This window comes from Tupaia chinensis, unplaced genomic scaffold (assembly GCF_000334495.1).
Source record: "Tupaia chinensis unplaced genomic scaffold, TupChi_1.0 Scaffold144262_1, whole genome shotgun sequence".
Lineage (NCBI taxonomy): Eukaryota > Metazoa > Chordata > Mammalia > Scandentia > Tupaiidae > Tupaia > Tupaia belangeri.
Genome location: NW_006204120.1, coordinates 2,451,975 through 2,471,963, shown reverse-complemented (window position 1 = coordinate 2,471,963; position 19,989 = coordinate 2,451,975). Strand labels below are relative to the sequence as shown.

Sequence of the window (19,989 nt, the reverse complement as noted above, 5' to 3'; positions counted from 1 at the left end):
AATATTTTTAATCTGTGTTACCTATGTTTATTGTTTTGCTCCCCCTTCCCACCAGTTTTAAAGATGATACTTGAATAAAGCTTTTTCAGTGACCATAATCATAGCTTTGATAAAACACAGAGTTAAGCTTTGTATTGCTATTATGGGCCTGTATTGTGATTAAATCTTTAAATTACTGAAGATTTGAAATCAAACAACAAATTCAGCTTTTAAGACATTCCCAAAATTTAGTAGTAGTCCTGTAAATACACTTGATTATTCTGTTTCTACTTTTCAATCCATCTGCTTCTCTTCGACAGAAGAATTAATTGGGACTCCTCCTTTGATATAGCTGAGGTTGAGTGCCTTTCCCATGTCCCCTTAAGACAACTGTGATCTTATTTCTAGTCATAATTTATCATTTTTTAATTTGGTTTTCCACTCAAAGTTGAGTGTTTTTTTTTTTTTTTTTCCTCAGAGTATGTTATGGCTTAGACCAATACAGGTCCTGTCTTAATAGTTACTGAGGAATTAATAATTTGTGGTGACAGACTTGTAGAATTCACATTAAGAAGGCATAAAGAAAGTATCCCCAAAGGTAGCTCCTTTTATCCTGAGGATAAGCCATTACAAACTCAAATGACCAGAGAATGTAATTTCTTAATAAGAATTTTTTCTTAAATCTATATTCAGCTCTCTATTTCAGTGCTTCTCTCCTACCAGAGGTGCAAGGAGTGATCCTAGAACCACAGATACAGCCAAGACCACGGAGAGCTTTTGACGTCAGGGGTCCATTTTCTCCACTGAACCCTTGGAGGCAGAATATCCAGCTTCTGGAGAGAGTGGGAAAGGATAATAAACAAGTGGGTGCTTTCCATTATTTACTTGGGTTTATTTATAGATTGGAGTGTCCTTCCATTGCCCAGTTAATTCTGTTGGTAAACTCCTTCATATAAGAACCAGGTGGGACTGCAATCTGTTTGTTTTTCTAAAAATACTAACTAGTGCCCATTCAGAAAGAGACCTAAATTTTATTTAATTTTCTCTCCAGATAATTAAAGCAGTGGATGATTTGGGCACATGATTTCAGAATGCCTGTGTAGGCCACAGGAATTTACAAAAGGGAATATTTACTCATTCTGGCCTTTATGGTATTAACAGGCTTCTAAGTACTCTTATGGTCCCGTAGTTAGAAAATTTCTGTATTTCATCTTCAGGCAAGCTAGACATCTGAAATTTCCTAATTTATACAGTCAGGTGTCTAGATGTTATCCTACCCTGTTAGTGAGAACTTTTTGGTCTTTCTCCTACCTCAAGCAGTAGGACCTCATATTAGAGCTTTTAGAAGATGCAATGATAGTACCATTATGGTTTTACTGTCGAATGTAGGCTTCATTCTTTAATAAAATAAATATGAATGAATATAAGTTTCAGGATATAATATTCCTGAAAGCTATGTTTAATATACTCAAAAAGTAGTTTGCTAGTCCCTAGGAATAGTATTATTTATGGGAAAAGAGCCTTTTCCTAGATTTTTCCCACGGCATTAAGGTTGTTTTCTCTTAGTTTTCTTTGATGCCAAGGGTAGGATTTGATTCCAGGAAGTTCTTATCGTCTACAATGGGTAGAATATGAACTTGGTGTCTTTGGCAAGTTTTCATTTTTCCTTGGATTCCTTCTGTGACTCTAGGTATCTTGATAATGGGAGACTGGTTTATTTGTTCTCTAATTGCCCAGATTTCTTTCAACTGGTAAAACATCATACTTCTTCAGCAAAAGGAATTCTTCTAGCAGAGCCTTCATGGATGATATCTGTCACACATGCCAGCACCTGCAGTTTGGAAGGCAGTGGTGAATGGATCCATGCAATATGTCTAGAAGATACAAGGATGAGCGAGACACCTGATCTTGTCATTTATAAACTTTAATATTTACTTTGGTTTACTTTTGGTCTGAAAATGGAAAGGCTCAAATAATAAAATATTTTCAGATTGGAATTTTATATGGCCATGAAAATAATTCCTTTCTATTCAGAAGACTGAAATTGAGGAAGCTTGAGAGACTCCTTTCTTTTAAAAACAGCTTTCTGTATCTGTTTCACTTAAAAGGTTTATGGGATTGAAAAACACCTTAATGAAATAGGCAAATATTTTTTTTAAAGTAGAATAGGAAAGCCATAAAACTTAATGGAATTTTCTGTTGTTGTTGCCTGACATTGAAAGGGATTAGTAAATAAAGGATGAATTCTTCATTATTCCAAAATTACTTTTAATGTCTTCCTTTAGTTCATCTTTTGCTGATCTTGAGCCTTATTCTTATTAGATTTGTTGTATCAACAAAGATTGTGGTATAGAAATAGAAGAGACATCTTTTAAAATCCAAATGGCTTGATTTGTCTTCTGAAGTAAATACTTGAGGTGGTATTTTGCACTGAAGGCATACTAAAGTTTAAATGATACAGTCACAAAGTGGTAGTTCACAGAGCAAAGGCAATTAAATATTTGAATAAGCCTATTGGTGTGAGTAAATGTTGCAAAATAGTTATCCAGATTATCAATTAATTGATAGAAGTAGATATCATATATTTTTGTTTTTCTCTTTGGTACCTATTAACTAGCTAGATAAAAATAGCTAAATAAAATAAGGCATTTGATGCTGACAGCTTGCTTTTTTTGGGTATAAATTTTAAGACTAGAAATTCCAGTGCTAATAATGAGGAGGTAACATAAACGTTTTAGGAATCTTAAAGGTTTCAGAAGCCACATTTGTTAAAATAAATAACCTAGTCTTTAGCCTTTTTTTTGGCTATCTGTGAAAACTTTTTCCTCATTAATTATAAGTAAATTTAAGTATATTACTTTAAAGTAAGCTTAGAAGATCATTTTTCACTAAAATTTCCCCAGAGAGCTCTGAATTCCCATAAGTGATTACAGTTTTTTATTTGACTTTTTAAAAAAATGTTAGTAAAACAGTTGATGTACAAACCCATAGAAATTAATAAACACCTACCCAATATTTTAGAAAGAACTCAGGGAACCGAGAGTGAAATTTGCTTGGAAATAAAGTTAGTTGAATTTTTGAAACTACCTTAAAAACCAGTTTATGACCTGAGAGACTATTAACTTTAATGTTTGAGCTTTGAAGATGAAAAGTGATTTAATCTCTTAATCTCAAACTTTGATTAAATTTTAGCTCTGTTCCTTAAAGTGTGCAAAAGAAATGTAAGTGCATTTCTATTCACCTCATACCATCAAAAGCTATTTAAAAGCGAAACTTTTTGTATATTAATGTGAACTGACTTGTTTATTTGAACTTTTATTTCAATGCATTTTCCTTTCAGAATTTTTAATATTTGTGTCACAATATGAAGTTCTATATTTCTCAGTGTTTATTTTATGCATATTAATATAAGCTATTTTTTCTAGAATGACTAATTGTGTAATATTTGTATTATGTGATCATTTGAAAACTAATAAATACTTTCTCCATGAAAATTGCACTTACTGATAAATGGCTTATTTTTGTTTCAGGAGTAGAAAGTGAAAACTGCAACAGTATTTTATGTGTATTTCTTATGTGTATTTCTGAATATATATATATATGTGTGTGTGTGTGTGTGTGTATACATTCACACGTGTGTATATATAAGTGTAATACATTTTATATATAAATATATGTATTCCTTCTGTATTTTTGAGAAAAAATTTTAAACTGTTAAAAGAATTCTTCCTGAGGTCACCAAGTCAGTACATGAAATTGGTGATCTGTTTAGTCTGATTTTACATTTTCTTGATTAGTATTATCTTCATGTTGTTTCTATAATTGGGATTTTTTAGATGCTGTTTTGTATGTCAGTTTTGCATGCCATACAACGTTCATAAGTTAATGTTATAAATATCAGGAGTAATTTGATCAAATCTTTTAAAAGCTAGATTGATCAAAATATAAATCTTTAGAAAATAGCACACAAAATGCGGTCCTTTTATCAGAAAAAGAACAACAGAAAATAATGGATGATTGGAGAACTACCCAGTACATAAGAGTTGCTAATACGAGAAGAAATATGTTTTGTACTTTAATGTTCTACTTGAACAAAAACTATAGAATGAGAAATCTTGACTTCAGAGTCTCTTGCTTTTAAAATTTTCAAGACATGGAAAGGGTAAAATTTGGTTTTAATGATTGTTGCCTTTGTAACTGCATAAACTTATTTATTTCAAGCCATTGAAAAAATTTACCTTTTCTATGCAGGATTTGCTAGAAGCAAGAGGATTTCTTTTGGATTTGAACAATACTTATAGAAGAAGTGGACTCCAAAAATTAAAAATAAACATTAAGATGGGGTCCTAGGTGAGAAATGAAAACTGAATGATAACCTGTGGATAAAAGGAAATAGAGTACCCAAGGAAATTATACTCTGAAAAACTGAGAATTACAAAAGGAAATAATGGTTTAGAATAGTTATTGTATTGGAGTAGGGGAAAGGGAATTAAACTTCTTGGTTTTATTAATCTGGTAAGTTTGGAAGAGATGAGTAAAGATTATGTGGACTAAATTGTTTTTAGAATTAAAGCCATTAAAAGGTTTACAGGCAGTATATTTCAATGGAAGGCTGTATTTTGCTTGAATGCAAAACAATTTTAAACCTTTCTTATCTGTATAAAAAGGGGGTGGTGTATTGGCAGTGGAGTTTAAAAAATCCTGCACTAGAAACTTCAGAAATATTGCAAAGATAATAATAAAATGAGAGATTTAAATAAGTAATTTTTCTTAATATGGAGCTCTCCCCTACACTATCAACGATAGCTGTCAGAATAAAAATATTCTAGAATGTTGAACGTGGCTTACCACTGTTATCTTTAATGCTTATGTTTTCACTATAGTGATCCTTCTTTGGGAAGGAAACAAAGGACAAAGTTTTTTTGTTTGTTTGTTTGTTTTTCAAGGTAGCTTTTGTTTAAAAATGTAAATATAAGCAGTGTGACTGCAAGTACTGACCTTATAGCTTATTGTAAATACATACACAGATCTTAGTTTTCTTTATAGTGTACTTGAAACAGTTGAGCAAACATCATTGCTTACATGTCCTAAGCAATTTTTGTTATTTATATTCAGATATTTTTGTTTCCCATTTAAAAGGTTTCATTACTAATTTAGTCTTAAAATGTGAAAGATTCATGTTTCACAAATAAGCACATGGATGCTCTGAAGATTTTTTTCCCACTAGTATGTACATCTAAGATAATTAGATTACTTGTAGTAGAAATGCTAGGCAACTTTGGAGTATGCATCGGATTTTTCAGGAATTATTGATAAGAGGAATCTCTGCTCAAGAGGTAAGATATGGCATAGGCAGAAAAATGTTCAAAATATATTCAATGTAATATTTAATGATTATACTACAACAGGTATCTTTGGATTTTTCAGACAGATGTAGAATTAGGAAAATGCTTTGTCTTAAAATTTTCTTCCAGATAAGAGAAATGGATAAACCACGAATTTGATTTTGTATGACTTTGGAGTGAATTTAGAAACCTGTCCGGGGGCCTGCAGGGTGGTTAAGGATCTAGATTCCACATGACCTTCTAGATTCCACATGACTGACCCTGTGGTTCGAATCTCGGACCTGGTGGCTTGAAAAACATGCTGGGTATGTGTGTATGTGTGCCTAAAATTCCAAGAGAAGAATGGAGGAGAAGGAATTGCAATGCGGGCCAGCCCTCATATCGGGGGGGTGGGGGTGATTTAAAATTCCAAGAGAAGAATGGAGGAGAAGGAATTGCAGTGCAGGTCAGCCCTCCTATGAGGGGTGATTATTCATTTTCTCTCTCTCTCTCTCTCTCTGGCTAGTGCACGTATCCTGTGACAAAAATCTTAAAAAAGGAATCATGTCTGTAGATACTGTACTTTGCACACATAGCCTCTGCTATTCTAAGGATCAGCTACTCTTACTCTCCATGTTTATGATCCATCTTTAATTTAGTATTTCATAAGTCCTGAATGAGCACTGTAAGAGTATTGTGCTTTGCATGGAAAAGCTCATGAGATCTTTGCCTGGTTTCATTTTAGCTACACATGCCTATTTTTATTTTTTTGGAGAGGTTTTTTGCTTTAGGGCACATGTGCTCATTAGAAAGACGGAAACAGAAAGCGAGAAATCACGCCACAATCCCTTCTCCATTCTCCTCTCTGGATCCTGGACACGCACGCACACACACCCTGCGTGAGTTTAATCCACTGTGTCCGGGACTTGAACCACAGTTGACTACATGGGAGTCCAGCGACATAGCCATTACACCAACTGCTGGTCCCCACATGCCTAGTTTTATTAAATGATACTTGGAACTTAGAAAATAGTCACCTGAGTAACTTATTTGGTCTTGAGAAATTAATTCAAGAAGTTTTTTTTTTTTAATTTTTGAAATTATTCAGTTTTATTTATTCATTTATTTTAATTTGACCAGAGAAGGACAGGGCAAGAGAGAGAGAGAGAGAGAGAGAGAGAGAGAGAGAAAACAAGGCACGAGGTTTAAGATTCAAACCATCGTCAGCCATGTGGGAATCCAGTGCCCTTAACCACCACCACTACCACCACCACCACCTGCCAAACCCAATTCAAGGAGTTTTATCAACATGTATGTACATTGTAATTCAGATGAATCTTTTATTAAAGGTTAAGGAATAATACTGTTCCTAGTATATAGAATCACGGAGAATAATGTTACACTGGTACTCTCTAAGAAATATTAAGTAGGTTCAAAAAGTTGAGTGTTAATAGTATATTTAGAAATAAAGGAAAATGCATTGTCAAATATAGATGAGAACTTTTTCTATGATTAAATTACTAGTATATTTTACTGAAAGAGTAACAAGGAAAACATAATAATCTTCTATCATGTGTTTGAATTCTTATTATAAGAACTCCAGCTTAAGGATATTTGGGTTTTAATTAAAATGCTACTTATTCTGCTTTTCCCTTTATAGAGAGCAATAATGTTGATACAGAGTTTGCTCCCTTACCTTTTTATTTTTGGAATTATTTTATTTAAATTTATTTATTTTCTATTTGACCTGAGAGGGACAGAGAGAGAATGAAAGTGAGCAAGCAAGACATCAGGTCCAGGTCTTGAACCATGGTCAGCCATGTGGAAGTCCAGCACCCTTAACCAGCACACCACCTGCTGGTCCCCCCCCCCCCCATGCCATTTTTTTATTGAAAATTACCAGGATGCTCCTATGACCTAATGATTAAGGGAGTCAGATCTCTCATGGCTGACCATGTCACTTGACTTCCAGACCAGTTGCTTGAAAAACACATTGGACACTTGTGCATCTGTGTGTGCCTAGAATTCTGATAAAATGGAAAAAGGGAGGAGAAAGGGTTGTGGTGGTATCATTCCCCAATTAGGAGTGCTTTCTCTCTCTCTCTCTCATGCTCTCTCTGGAAAATTAAAATTGAAAAAAGTTACCTTAAAAATATTTAGTTGGGGCTGGCAAGTGGCATGGTGGTTAAGGCACTAGACACTCCCACATTGCCGACCGTGGTTCAAGTCCCAGATTTGGTGACTTGCTTTCTCACTTACCCTCTCTCTCTGTCTTGAATCTCTGGTTAAATTAAAATGAATGAATGAATAAGTAAATAATTTAAAAAATTACTTGTTAAAAAGAATCTAGGTGGAGTCAGCAGGTAGGATGGAGGTTAGGTGATGGAGGTTAGGTGTTGGATCCCACATGGCCAGCTTCACAGTTCAAGTCCTGAACCTGGTGTCTTCAGAATCATGACAGGTGTGTGTGCGCACGCGCACGCATGTCCAAAATTCTAAGAAGAGAGTGGAGGAGAAGGGGTTGCTGTGTGTCTGTTCCTCCTTGGGAATAGAGGGGCGATTTCTCACTTTCTCTGAAACGAAGATTAGCACCCTCATTTTGCATACAGAATAACTGCTATTACAAGCATTTCAAATATTAAATTATTGATAGTACCAGCTTGGAGTCTGTACCACTTTACTCTCCTCTTGTTGAATCATGATTTTGGACAATAGAGCAAGTTGATGCCTTTCACATGTGATGGCTGTTAAATCTCTCCATAACAGGCCCAAGTTTTCCTTTCCACACATTTGTGCATCCTTATTAACCTCTTCATGTACCATGGAGAGAGCCTTAAAAGTTTTATATAGGTCTTCTCTGAATATACTGTTTCTCATTATTATTATTATTATTATTGGAGAGGTTTTTGCTATAGGGTGTGTGCGCTCACCAGACAGAGACAGACAGAAAGCGAGAAATCACCCCCCAGAGGGGATGGCCACGCCGCAATCCCTTCTCCATTCTCCTCTTGGGATCTTGGGCATGCATGCACACGCACCCTGAGTGAGTTTAAGCCACCGGGTCCGGGGCGCGAGCCGCAGTCGACTATGTGGGAGTCCAGTGACATAGCCATTACGTTAACTGTTGGTCCCTGAGTTTCTCATTCTTTGTCTTAGTGTGTCACATTGAGCTAACACAGAACAAATGCTCTGCTGGGCTATTATAACATGACTATATTGTGTTTGGCCCCGGAATACCACTTTGCCCTTATAAATTTGTACAGTAAGGTGCTTAATTTTATGTATGCTGAGATTGTCCTTGGCAAAGAAATTATTTAGTGGTATGCAAAATACTTCATTTCTAAAAATCAGGTTAGTAGTCTTGTTGCAAAGACTGGTGTGCACAGTATAATAAAAATTGACTCAGGTAATAGCTAAAACTTTGGGAATCAGAAGTACAGTCCCTATTTATTTTTGATTAGCTTGCTTAATTCTGACTTTCTGTATTAAATGACTCGTATAATACCAGGCTGTCCTTGCTAATTTAAGAATAGCCAGGGCTCTTAGAGCCAAACTGTTGTCATGTGACTAACAGAAGAAAACTAATTTGTGTTTAGTTGCATGATAAAAATTAGAAATGAAAAACAGTGCTACAGTGGAAGAGTTTGGGAAATAATACCAAATGGCAGAAGATGGTGAAGTAACAACCCGGGAAGTATGAGAAAGTGGCCTAAGCTATAATGCAAGCATAGTGTTGTGTCACATCTTGAAATACAGGGCAAACACTGCCATAGCAACATTGTTTTGGTATGATGTTGGGTTGTCAGGAAAGTCATGATGCATTTTTGTTTAGAAAAATTATTGCATAATAACTAAAGTATCGTTTTGTCTTTGTATAATAACAAAAGTATTGTTATTACCAGTTAAAATATTTAGCTTCCCCCCCTACCCCAAATCTTAGGATGAGCTCTAGGAAGACATGAAAGTATTTATTTATTGGTTTTATGTATTCCTAAGAATACAGCTATCTTTCTTAGAGAAACTTTGGTTGAGGTGGTATGTGTTCTGCCTTACCTGAATTAGAATTTGGGGAAAAATAAGGAAGAAAGAGAACAAACCTGTATATGACGACTCTGTGCACCTTTGATAGGTGTTTTACATATATTTACCTAATTCAGCTAACCTGTGAGAAAGGTGATAATTTTTTCATTTTACACAGAAAGATTCTGAAACTCAGAGGTTACAAAACTTAACCAGTGACATATGGTCAATAAGCAATGAAGATGGCATTTGAAAGCAGATATGCTCATTTAAATCTAAGGAATTATATTGCACCATTGATTGTCAGATATCCTTGCCGAAAAGAATTCATGTAAATTTTCATATAGAAATTTTCGTATCTAAAGTAGATTAAATAATTATTTTACTTAATATTTTTTTTTCTTTTGTAAATTTGCCAGAGGGTGTGTGTGGTCACCAGAGGCAGAGTGAGAAAGCACTCTGCTACACCCCTCATGAGGCACGGGGACATGACAATGACAATCCCTTCTTCATTTCTCCTTTCTTTGAGGATTTTGGGCATGCACACACACACTTACCTGATACATTTTTTAAGGTGTTTGGGTCTAAGACTCAAACTGCATAGTCAATCATGTGATATACTTTCACAAAGGGAGGCAGTTTTAGGTTTATAGAATCAGTAAGGGCAAAGTGATCCCATTTACTTTCTCCCTCTCTCATAATTTTCCCTATTCTCACCCACTGACATTAGTGTGGTGCATTACACAATAAGTGATGAACCACTTTGATACATTATTAAATGCTGTAGTTCAAGTTCACTCTTTGTGTCATACAATTCTGTAAGTATTGCCAATTGTGTCTTGTTATGTATTCAGTATTATAGGCTCATACAGAATATATCTAATTGCCCTAGAAATGCCCTGTGTTCCCCCTGTTTCTATGACTGCTGCCTCATAGGATAAGATAGAACTTATCTCTGTAAAATGCAGACTACTGAGCTAACTTCTGCAGTGGCCGAGTGGTTTTGTATTCCCACCAGCAGTGAACCTGAGTTGTATTGCTCTACATTTCATCATCATTTGCTATCTGTGTTTGATGATTGCCACTCCAGCATTGGAGTCTTGTCATTTTAATTTTCAGTTTCCTAATGATACATGATGTGAAACATATTTTCGTACGCTTATTTTCCACCTATTCTTTGGTGAGGTGTCTGCTCAGATCTTTTGTCCATTTCTAAAGTCAGTTTTCATTATTTAAGAATTGTTTTAACTTTATGTATTTTAATTTGTCCAAAGAGGGACAGAGTGAGAGAGAGAGAAAGAGGGAAAGTGAGAAAGCAAGCTACCAGGTCCAGAACTTGACCCACAGTCTGCCCTAGGGAGTCCAGCACCCTTAACCACCAAACCACCTCCTGGCCCCAGTTGTTTGTTTTTTTAATGTTGAGTCTTTTGGCATATTTTAGATACCTGACATTTATCAGAGAGTGTGTTTGGCAAAAATTTTCTCTCTGTCTGTGGGTGCTTACCTTTCCATTTCTCATTGAAGTATCTTTTGCAGAGATAAAATTTTAATGAAATTCACCTAGTCAATATTTTTTTTTAATGGTTCATGATTTGGATGATGTGTCTAAAAACTCATTGCTGAACCCAAGTCACTTAGATGTTCTCCTGTGTTTTGTGTATAGTTTTTTTTTTTTTTTTAATCGTTTTTTTGTTTGTTTTACATTTAGGTCAGTGACCTATTTTGAGTTAATTTTTGTGAAAAGTGTAAGGTTTGTGTTTAGATTGATTTAGGGGTCAGGAGGAACAGCATGCCATGTCCAGTTGTTCCAGCACCATTTGTTGAAAAGACTTCTTTCTCCACTGAATTACCTTTGTTCCTTTTTGAAAGACCAGTTGACTATATTCAGTTCTATTTATGGACTCTCTATTCTGTTCCATTGATCTGTTCTTTTGACAGTTCCATCCTCTCTTCAATACTGAAACTTTTTACGAAGTCTAGAATTCAGGGTAGTGTCAGTCCTATGGCTTTATTCTTTAGTATTGTGCTAGCTATTCTGGAACTTTTGCTTTATCATATAGACTTTAAAAACAGTTTGTCTATATCCATAAAATCACTTGCTGAGAGTTTAATTGGGATTTTATTGAATTTAATATCCAATAGGGAAGAACTGACAACTTAACAATTGAGTCCTCCTATTGATGAACATAGACTATTTCTCCTTACATTTAGAATATTTTATTAATATTTTTTAGTTTTCATATAGATAGTATGAAATCATATTTTCTTTTTAAAAAATTATTTTATTTAACTGTATTTATTTATTTTTAATTTGACCAGAGAGGGACAGAGTGAGAGAGAGAAAGCAAGCCGACAGGTCCAGGACTTGAACCATGGTCAGCCATGTGGGAGTCCAGTGCCCTTAACTACCACACCACCTTCTGGCCCCGAAATCATATTTTCTTAAGTTTATACTGATTTTTTTTTTTTGGTGTTAATGATATTTTTCTTATTTCAAATTCCTGTTTATTGGCTAATATATAGGAAAGTAATTGACTTTTGTATATTGACCTTATATATAGTCTTGCAGTAGTTGCAGTAGTGTTTTCCTTGATCCCTAGGGATTTTCAGCATATGTGATCATCTCATCTGTGAACAAATAGTTTTATTTATCCTTCTCAATCTGTATACCTTTCATTTCCTTTGTTTATTGCACTAGCTAAGACTTTTCTTTATCCTTACGTTAAGTTCAGAGTGACAAGAGGAGACATCCTTGTCCTTTTCCTAGTATTAGGGGGAAAGCATCTGATTTGTAACCAATAATTATGATGTTAGATCTAGATCTTTTTTTAAGGTAATTTTTTTCTTTTTTTGGAGAGGTTTTTATTATAGGGTGCGTGTGCTCACCAGAAAGAGAGAAAGAGAGAAAGCTATAAATCACCCCCCAGAGGTCTGGCCACGCTGCAGTCCCTTCTCCTCCATTCTCCTCTTGGGATTTTGGGCACGCACGCACCAGCTCCCAGCGTGAATTTAAGCCATTGGGGCCAAGACTCGAACCGCAGTCGACTACATGGGAGTCTAGTGACAGACATTACGCTAACTGCTGGTCCCAGGTAATTTTTCTTTCTTTTGAAGTTTTTGTTCATTCCCAGAGAGAGAGCATACCTAACAAGATCTTGAAGCATGATCCACCTTCTTGCCCCAGCCTCAGCCAGCTTGGATCATGGGAAAATAGGTCTTGTAGAATGACCCATTTCGCCAGCCTCAACTAGCTTAGATCATCGGCAAACACATACCTGGTGTACTCAGGGAAGTCTTTAGCTTTAACCAGCAACCTTATGTGGATCTGCCTCATAAGTGTCATGTTTTATGGCTGCATTACTGTCTGGCACCAGCCATGTATCTGTCTGTCATGTCTGTCTGTCTTTCTTATCTATCATCTATCTCCCTTCCTTTTTCCTTCCTTCCTTCCTTCCTTCCTTCCTTCCTTCCTTTTGTAGTTACTCTTCATGTTGAGAAAGTTCCCCTTTCTTCCTTATTTGCTCAAAGTTTTAAAATTTTAAATGGATGTCAGATTTTGTCGAATGCTTTTTTTTTTGGTATTTATTATGCATTATATTTCTTTAGCCTGTTTTTTTCAGTATTGAATCAATTTTGCATACTTAGTATAAATCCATTTGGTCATGGTATATAATTTATACTCTACATTGTTGGGTTTGATTTGCACGTATTTTGTCAAGGATTTTTGCTTCAATGTTCATGGATGATAATGGTCTATATATTTTTTCTTGTATTATCTTTGTCTCTTTTGGTATTAGGTTAATGCTGGTCTTACAGTTAGACATTTTTCTGTTTTTATTTTCTCAAGCAATTATAGAGAATTCGTATCATTTTGTTAAGTACTTGGTAGAATTCACCAGTGAAACCAGCTGAGCCCAGTGCTTTCTGTTTGAGAAAGGTATCAATTATTGATTCAAGTTATTTAATAGATACAGGCCTATTCAGTCTTTTTGTCTCTTCCTGTATGAGTTTTGATAGACATATCATTAAAGAAATTAGTTTATTTAATTTATATTATCAAATATGTAGAGCTAGAATTGCTCATAATACTTATCCTTTTAATGTCCATGGGATCAGTAGTGATGGCCAGTCTGTCATTTGTGATACTGTTGGGTTGTTGGGAAAGCCATTATGTATTTTTGTACAGAAAAACATAGACAAATATATTGTGACTTTCCTATGACCTAATAGTTTTTTGTGTGCCTTATTGATTAGTCTGGCCAGATGTTTATTAGTTTTATTGATCAAAGAATTAGATTTTGGTTTTATTTTTCTTAATATCCCATATTCAGTTTCAGTAATTTCTGATCTTATTGTATTTTTTTCTGTTTAAGTTTATTTTACTTTTCTAGTTTCCTAAAATGGCTACCTCATAGAAATAGTTTTCATAAGGTAGAAGTTTAGATGATTGATTTTGGATCTTTTTAATATATTTATCCAGTATTATAAATTTTTCTCTAAGTACTTGTTTTGCTGCATCCCAAGATTTTTGATAGAACGTATTCATTTTCATTTATTATGAAAAGTATACCAAATATTTGCAAATAGCTGGACTTTAACTGACTTTTAGTTTATTCCCGTTGTGGTTTGAAAGCAAATTTGTATTGTTCTACGTTTGTTACTGTGTGCTTTATTGGCCTGAATATTGTCTGTCCGTGAATAGTCTGTGTGAACTTGAGGAGAATGTGTGTTCTGATGTTAGCTGAAGAAATCTGTAGATGTCAATTAGATCCAGTTGATAGCTGGTGCTGTTCAGTTCATTTATGTTCTTAATTATTTTTTGCTTGTTAAATTTGTCTACTGTTTGTGTCTTTATAATAGTGGCCTTGTCTATTTCTCCTTACATTCTTTCAGTTTTTACTTCCAGTTTAAAAAAATTAATTTTATTTATTATTATTACTATTTTTTAATTTGCTACAGAGCATGCACACTCGCCAGGTGGAGACAGACAGAGGATGAGAGAGAAAGAGAAGGAAAGTGAGAAAGCAAGCCACTAGGCCTGGGATTTGAACTATGGTCCAGCCATGTGAGTGTCCAGCGCCTTAACCACTGTGCCACCTGCTGGCCTCTGACTCTAGTTTTGTTGTTGTTGTTAGGCATATAATGTTCCCTTTGTCGTTACCTAACACCCTCCTTTATTTCTAATGAAGAGAAATGTGACCTTTTTTTTCTTTTGAAGTCTGATATTTCTGTCTGAAATTAATATAGTGATGCCTGATTTTGATTTCTGTTAGCATGGTATGTCTGTCTCTATTTTTAAAAAGATTTATTTAGTTTTATTTATTATTATTATTATTATTTAATTTGCTACAAGGCAGACATACTCACCAGAGAGAGAGAAATAGTGAGAGAAAGCAAGCTGCTAGGTCTGGAACTAGAACCATGGTCAGCCATGTGAGAGTCCAGTGCCTTAGCCACTATGCCACCTGCTGGTATCTTATCTGTCTCTGCTTTTAATTTGGGTGTTGTTTCATGTTTAAAATGGGTATCTCATAGACAGCATTTAGCTTTTTTTAAATTGTTATTTATTTTCTTTTTTAAGGTTTTGCCATAGGGCACATGTGCTTACCTGAGAGAGACAGAGACAGAGAGAGGGAAAATGAGAAATCACCCCCCCCCCCAAGGGAGGATGGCCACACCACAGTCCCTTGTCCTCCTTCCTTCTCTTGGGATTTTGGGTATGCAAGCACATGCATCTGGTGTGATTTTTAAGCTGCTGGGTCTAGGATTCTAATTGCAATCTGCAATGTGGGAGTCTTTCACCTTAAGCACCCTACTACCTGCTAGCCTCTTGGTCTTGTTTGTTTTTAATCTGCATTGACAGTCTCTGTCTTTTCATTGGTATGTTTATACTATTCACATGGAAAATGATTATTGATATGGTTAGATTAATATCTCTCTTGTTTTGTCTACCTTTTTAAAAAACTTTTCTATTACCCCTTCCTTACTTCTTGGCCATAGGGCACATGAACTCACAAGAGACAGAGAGGGAAAGTAAGATCAGAAATTATTGAAACTATACCCACTGGCGGGAGCTAGCCGTGCTGCAATCACTTCTCCTTTCACCTTTCAGGATTTTGAGCATCTGTGCACAAGCGCCTGGCATGTTTTTCAAGTGGCCAGGTCTGGGATTTGAACTGCATAGTCGGTCATGTGGGATCTAGTCACCTTAATCTCCATGCCCTCTCTTAGTCCCAATTTTCTTCCTCCTTTCCTTTTTTTCCTATTTTGCCTTCTAGTCTTTTTTTTTTTTTTGCCTTCTCTGGTCATAACTGAGCATTTCATATGACTGTATTTTTTCTCTTCTCTTAGCACATTGTTTAAAATTTATTTTAGTTGTTGCTCTAGAGTTTGAAATACTTATTTTTGACTAAATAATACTGCACTAGTCCATGGCTAGTGCAGTTTATCTTTTAAGAGATTTTTCCAGTTCCCTTTTCATGCAATATAACATTGCTTTACTTCATTTCACTTTTCTGTAAGCTATTGTCATCTAATATCTTGTTGCTTTCATTATTTTGAACATATTTATGTTAGGTAAATTAAGAATTTGAAAGATCAAAGGTTTTATCTCCTTTTATTCTTCTGTCGTAATCTTTTCTTTGAGTAGATCTGTGACCTATATAATTTTTGTTGCCTTAGAACTTTCTTTTAATATATTTTTGAAGGCAGTTCTAGTAGTGACAGATTTGCTCCATTTTTGTTTGTCTAAGAAACTTTTTTTTAACCTTTGAAGGATAATTTTGCTGGACATAGAATTGTAGGTTGGTAGTTTTTTCTTTCAATACTTTAAATATTTCACCCCAGTCTTCATGCATACTTCTGAAGAAATGTCTGATGTAATTCTTACCCTCGATTCCCCATGTATATGGTTCCTATTTTGCCACCACCTGGTGCCACCTTTAGATTTTTTTCCTGTCTTTGATTTTTTTTCTTGCAGTTTGAATATGACATGCCTAAGTGTAGATTTTTGGTGTTTCCTCTTTAATGTGTTCTCTGAGCTTTTTGCAGTGGTTTGATGTCTGTTTTAAATGTTGAAAAGTTGCCAGCTAGTATGTCTTCAAATACTGCTTTTCTCACTTTCTCTCTATTTCTTCATTTTGTATTGCCATTATGCAGGTTATACCTTTTAAAATTGTTCCAGTTTTGTGATATTTGGTTCTTTTCCCTTCCTTTGGCTTTTAGTTTACAAAGTTTCTGTTGACAGGGTTGGTAGCCTAGTGGTTAAGGGATCCAAATTATACATGTTCAACTGTGGTTTGAATCCTGGTCTTGGTGGCTTGAAAACACACTGGGTACAAGTGTGTGCATGCCCCAAATCCCATCAGGATGGAGAAGTGTAGAAGTGATTGTGGTGTAACCATGCCCCATTAAGGGTGCTTTCTTGCTCCTTCTTTCCCTCTTGCCTTTCTCTGGTAAGTGCATGTACTCTCTGGCAGTTAAAACAAACTTTTTTTTTATTGGCATATCTTTAAAGTTACTGAGTTATTTTTCCCTTAGATCATGTCTAGCCCACTGATGATCCTGTTAAATCTTCCATTCTTCATTTCTGTTACTTTGTTTTTGATTTTTAGCTTTCTTTTTTGTCCTTACAGTTTTCTTTTTGTAAAAATCATCTGTCTGCTTATATTACCCATCAGCTCATTCATCTTGTTATTTATTCTATTAAAGCTCTTAGCATATCAGAATTTAGAAATTGTTGGTCTGATCATTGCAAAATATCTGTCATCTGATTCTGATGCTTGCTTTGTATTTTCAGACTGTTTTATCTTTTAGCGTGACTTACTGTTTTTTGTTGTTGTTAAAAGCTAGATGTGATGTATCGGATAAAAAGAACAGAGATCAGTAGGCCTTTAATATGAGGTTTTATGTTGATTTGACTAGAGGTTAGTCTGTTCACTTTTTGCTATAGTTATCAGAGGTCCAGATTTCCTATAGTGTCTTGTTTTTTGTCTATTCTGTTTCTTTGGGTTTTCCTTAGAGAATCCTTTCTATTTGATTGTAATTATTATTATTTCTTATTGCTAGATGATGCATATACTTGCCAGAGATGGAGACAGAAAGAAAGAAGAAAAAGGTAGAGGGAGATCTCCCCTCCTCACCCTCTCCTGTAGACCATAGCCACACTGCAACCCCTCTTTCTCTGTTTCTTCATCCTGCCGGTATTTGGGACATGAACATACATGGGCCTTTTGTGGGTTTTCTTTCTTTTTTATTGGAAAGGTTTTTGCTATAGGGCGTGTGCTCGCCAGAGAGACAGAGACAGAGAGACAGAAAGTGAGAAATCACGGGGGGGATGGCCACACCACAATCCCTTCTCCTCAATTCTCCTCTCAGAATCTTGGGCACACACGCACATGTGCCCGGTGTGAGTTTAAGTCACCAAGTCTGGGACTTGAACCGCAGTCAACTACATGGGAATCCAGTGATGTAGCCATTGCATCATCTGCTGGCCCCAGGCCCTTTGTGTTCTTCAAGCCCCCAGGGATTCAAACCGCATTTGGCCACGTGGACCCAGCTCTCTTAACCACAGGCAGTGAGACTGGCCCTAGAGACTCGTTTTTAGATGGAACCTGAGAATTGTCATTCTCTCAGTTATAGTTGTTAGAAAGGAGCACTGTTGATGTGATGGAAACGTGTGGGTGGGAGGGGAAGTATTCTCTAGTTTTATGATTAGTTATTGTTTAGTGGGATTGCGTCTCTTAACTTTCACCTACACAATTACCCCCTTCTTACTTGACCTTTTAGCATAATTTGACAGTCACTCCAACCTTCTGAAAATACCCCTTTCTTGGTTTCCATATGACCATGTACTTTTTCAATCCCAGTCTTTACTTTTTCAGTTGCTGTTGCTATGCCTCCTCCATCTAATTATGAATGCACTTCAAAACCCAAATCTTTACACTTTCCCCCCTCTTTTCTTTATATTCAGTCTTTCCTATTCCCATGGCTTAATGTTTCTTCTTTTGTTAACTAGCCCCTCCAAGTTTACTTTATTAACACTTTAGTGCATTTGTTGCAGTTAGTGAACCAATTTTGATATATTAACAAAAGTCCAGTTATATTAAATTTCACTGGGTCAGAGAGTTCTATGGGTTTTGCTAAATGCTTTTCATGTATCTATCCTGATATCTTACAGAATAAATAGTATTACTGCCCTTAAAAAAACCATATGCTCTACGTATTCATTCCTCTCCACCCTAAGCTCTGACAACTACTATTTCTCTAGTTTTGACTTTTCCAAAATGTCATAGATTTGTAATTACATAATATGTAGCCTTTGCGTACTGGCTTCTTTTACTTAGCAACATACAGTTAAAGTTTTTCCCTATCTTTTTTGTGGATCGATAGCGCATTTCTTTTCTACCATTGTGTCTGTCTACCACAGTTTGTTTATTCATCAGCTTTTGAAAGCCATCTTGCTTGCTACCGTTTTTGGCAGTTATGAATAAAGCTGCTGCAAACATTCATGTGCAGATTTTTGTGTGGCTGTGAGTTTTCAATCTATTTGGGAAAACACCTATTTAAGTGTTGGCTAGATGAGTGTAGGTAAGCTAACCCTTAGTGCTGTAAGATACTGCCAAACTGTCTTCCAGGGTGGTTGTACTGTTTTGCCAGAGGGTATATATGTTTGCACGTGTGCGCGTGAGAGAGGGAGAGCGAGAGAAAGGGAGAAGGAGAGTGTATCCCCCGTTAGAGCACGGTCATACTGCAGACCTGTCTTCTCCATTCTTTCTTGTCAGGATTTTGGGCACGTGTACGCCTGCACCTGGTGTATTTTTTGTTGTCGTTTTTTTAAGCTACTGGAGTTAGGATTTGAACTGTGGTCAGCCATGTGTGATCCTTAACTGCTGAAATACAGGGGCAGCCCTGCCCATTTTAAGCGTAGGTTGCCGTTCAGTTTTAAGAGTATATTGTGAATACAAGTCCTTTATTACATATGTGTTTGGCAGATAATCTCTTCGTCTGTGGCTTGTCCTTTCACTCTCATACAGTATTTTGCAAAGAACAAAAATTTTAACAAACTTTGCCTTAGTTTTTTTTTTTTTTTTTCCTTTAAAGGGTCATGATTCTGGTGGTGTCTCTAAAAACACATTGTCAAAGCAAGGTTTCTCCTGTGTTACTCTCTGTAAGTTTTAGTTTTGAGGAAAAAGATTCTTTTTCTCCATTGAATTGTCTTTGTTCCTTTGTCAAAGATCAGGTTTACCTCTTAAATGTCTCTTACCCTGTGCACTTCTCACCATGTCCATCGAAGTCACCATCATCTCTTGCCTTAACTTTTGCAAAAGTCTACCTTTTCCTCCAACTTCCCCTCACCGCTGCTGTCCTTGGGCTTATTTCATTTCATGTGTGAATTTCTTATTCTCCCCTACCTTTGGGGATTCCTGAATACCTTCTCCCACTTGTAGGTCTCTCTTAAACATTTCCTATTCAGAGATGTCTCAATTCCCTATATCTAAACTCCTTGACTTTTGTTCTCTGAGGTTATATTGATTCCATTCCTGTATTTTTCTCAGTTTAAAAGCATGTATTACTGATCATACCTGGCTTCCTGAGACCCTGGGACCATGTTGGTCTCATTTATTGTTGTTTTTTGGCACCTGACATAGCGGTTGCCACACGGTAG

General features: G+C 35.8%; 1 protein-coding gene across 4 annotated transcripts in view; it reads left to right on the top strand.

Moving 5' to 3' along the window:
- The window catches only part of TSC22D1 (TSC22 domain family member 1), a 152,022-nt gene that overhangs the window by 39,869 nt on the left and 92,164 nt on the right, over nucleotides 1-19,989 (top strand). The window contains exons 2-3 of one of the 4 annotated variants that reach the window (XR_337104.3): nucleotides 673-842; nucleotides 1,717-3,370. The exons of 2 other annotated variants lie outside the window; for them this stretch is intronic. Coding sequence is in view for 1 of the 2 variants with exons in the window: in XM_027767426.1 (XP_027623227.1) it covers nucleotides 686-842; nucleotides 1,717-1,734 (175 nt within the window). In the remaining variant the exon portion in view is untranslated. Of the gene's footprint in view, nucleotides 1-672; nucleotides 843-1,716; nucleotides 3,371-19,989 lie in introns of those variants that run through there. One more of the 4 variants, XM_027767426.1, reaches the window with a different exon arrangement.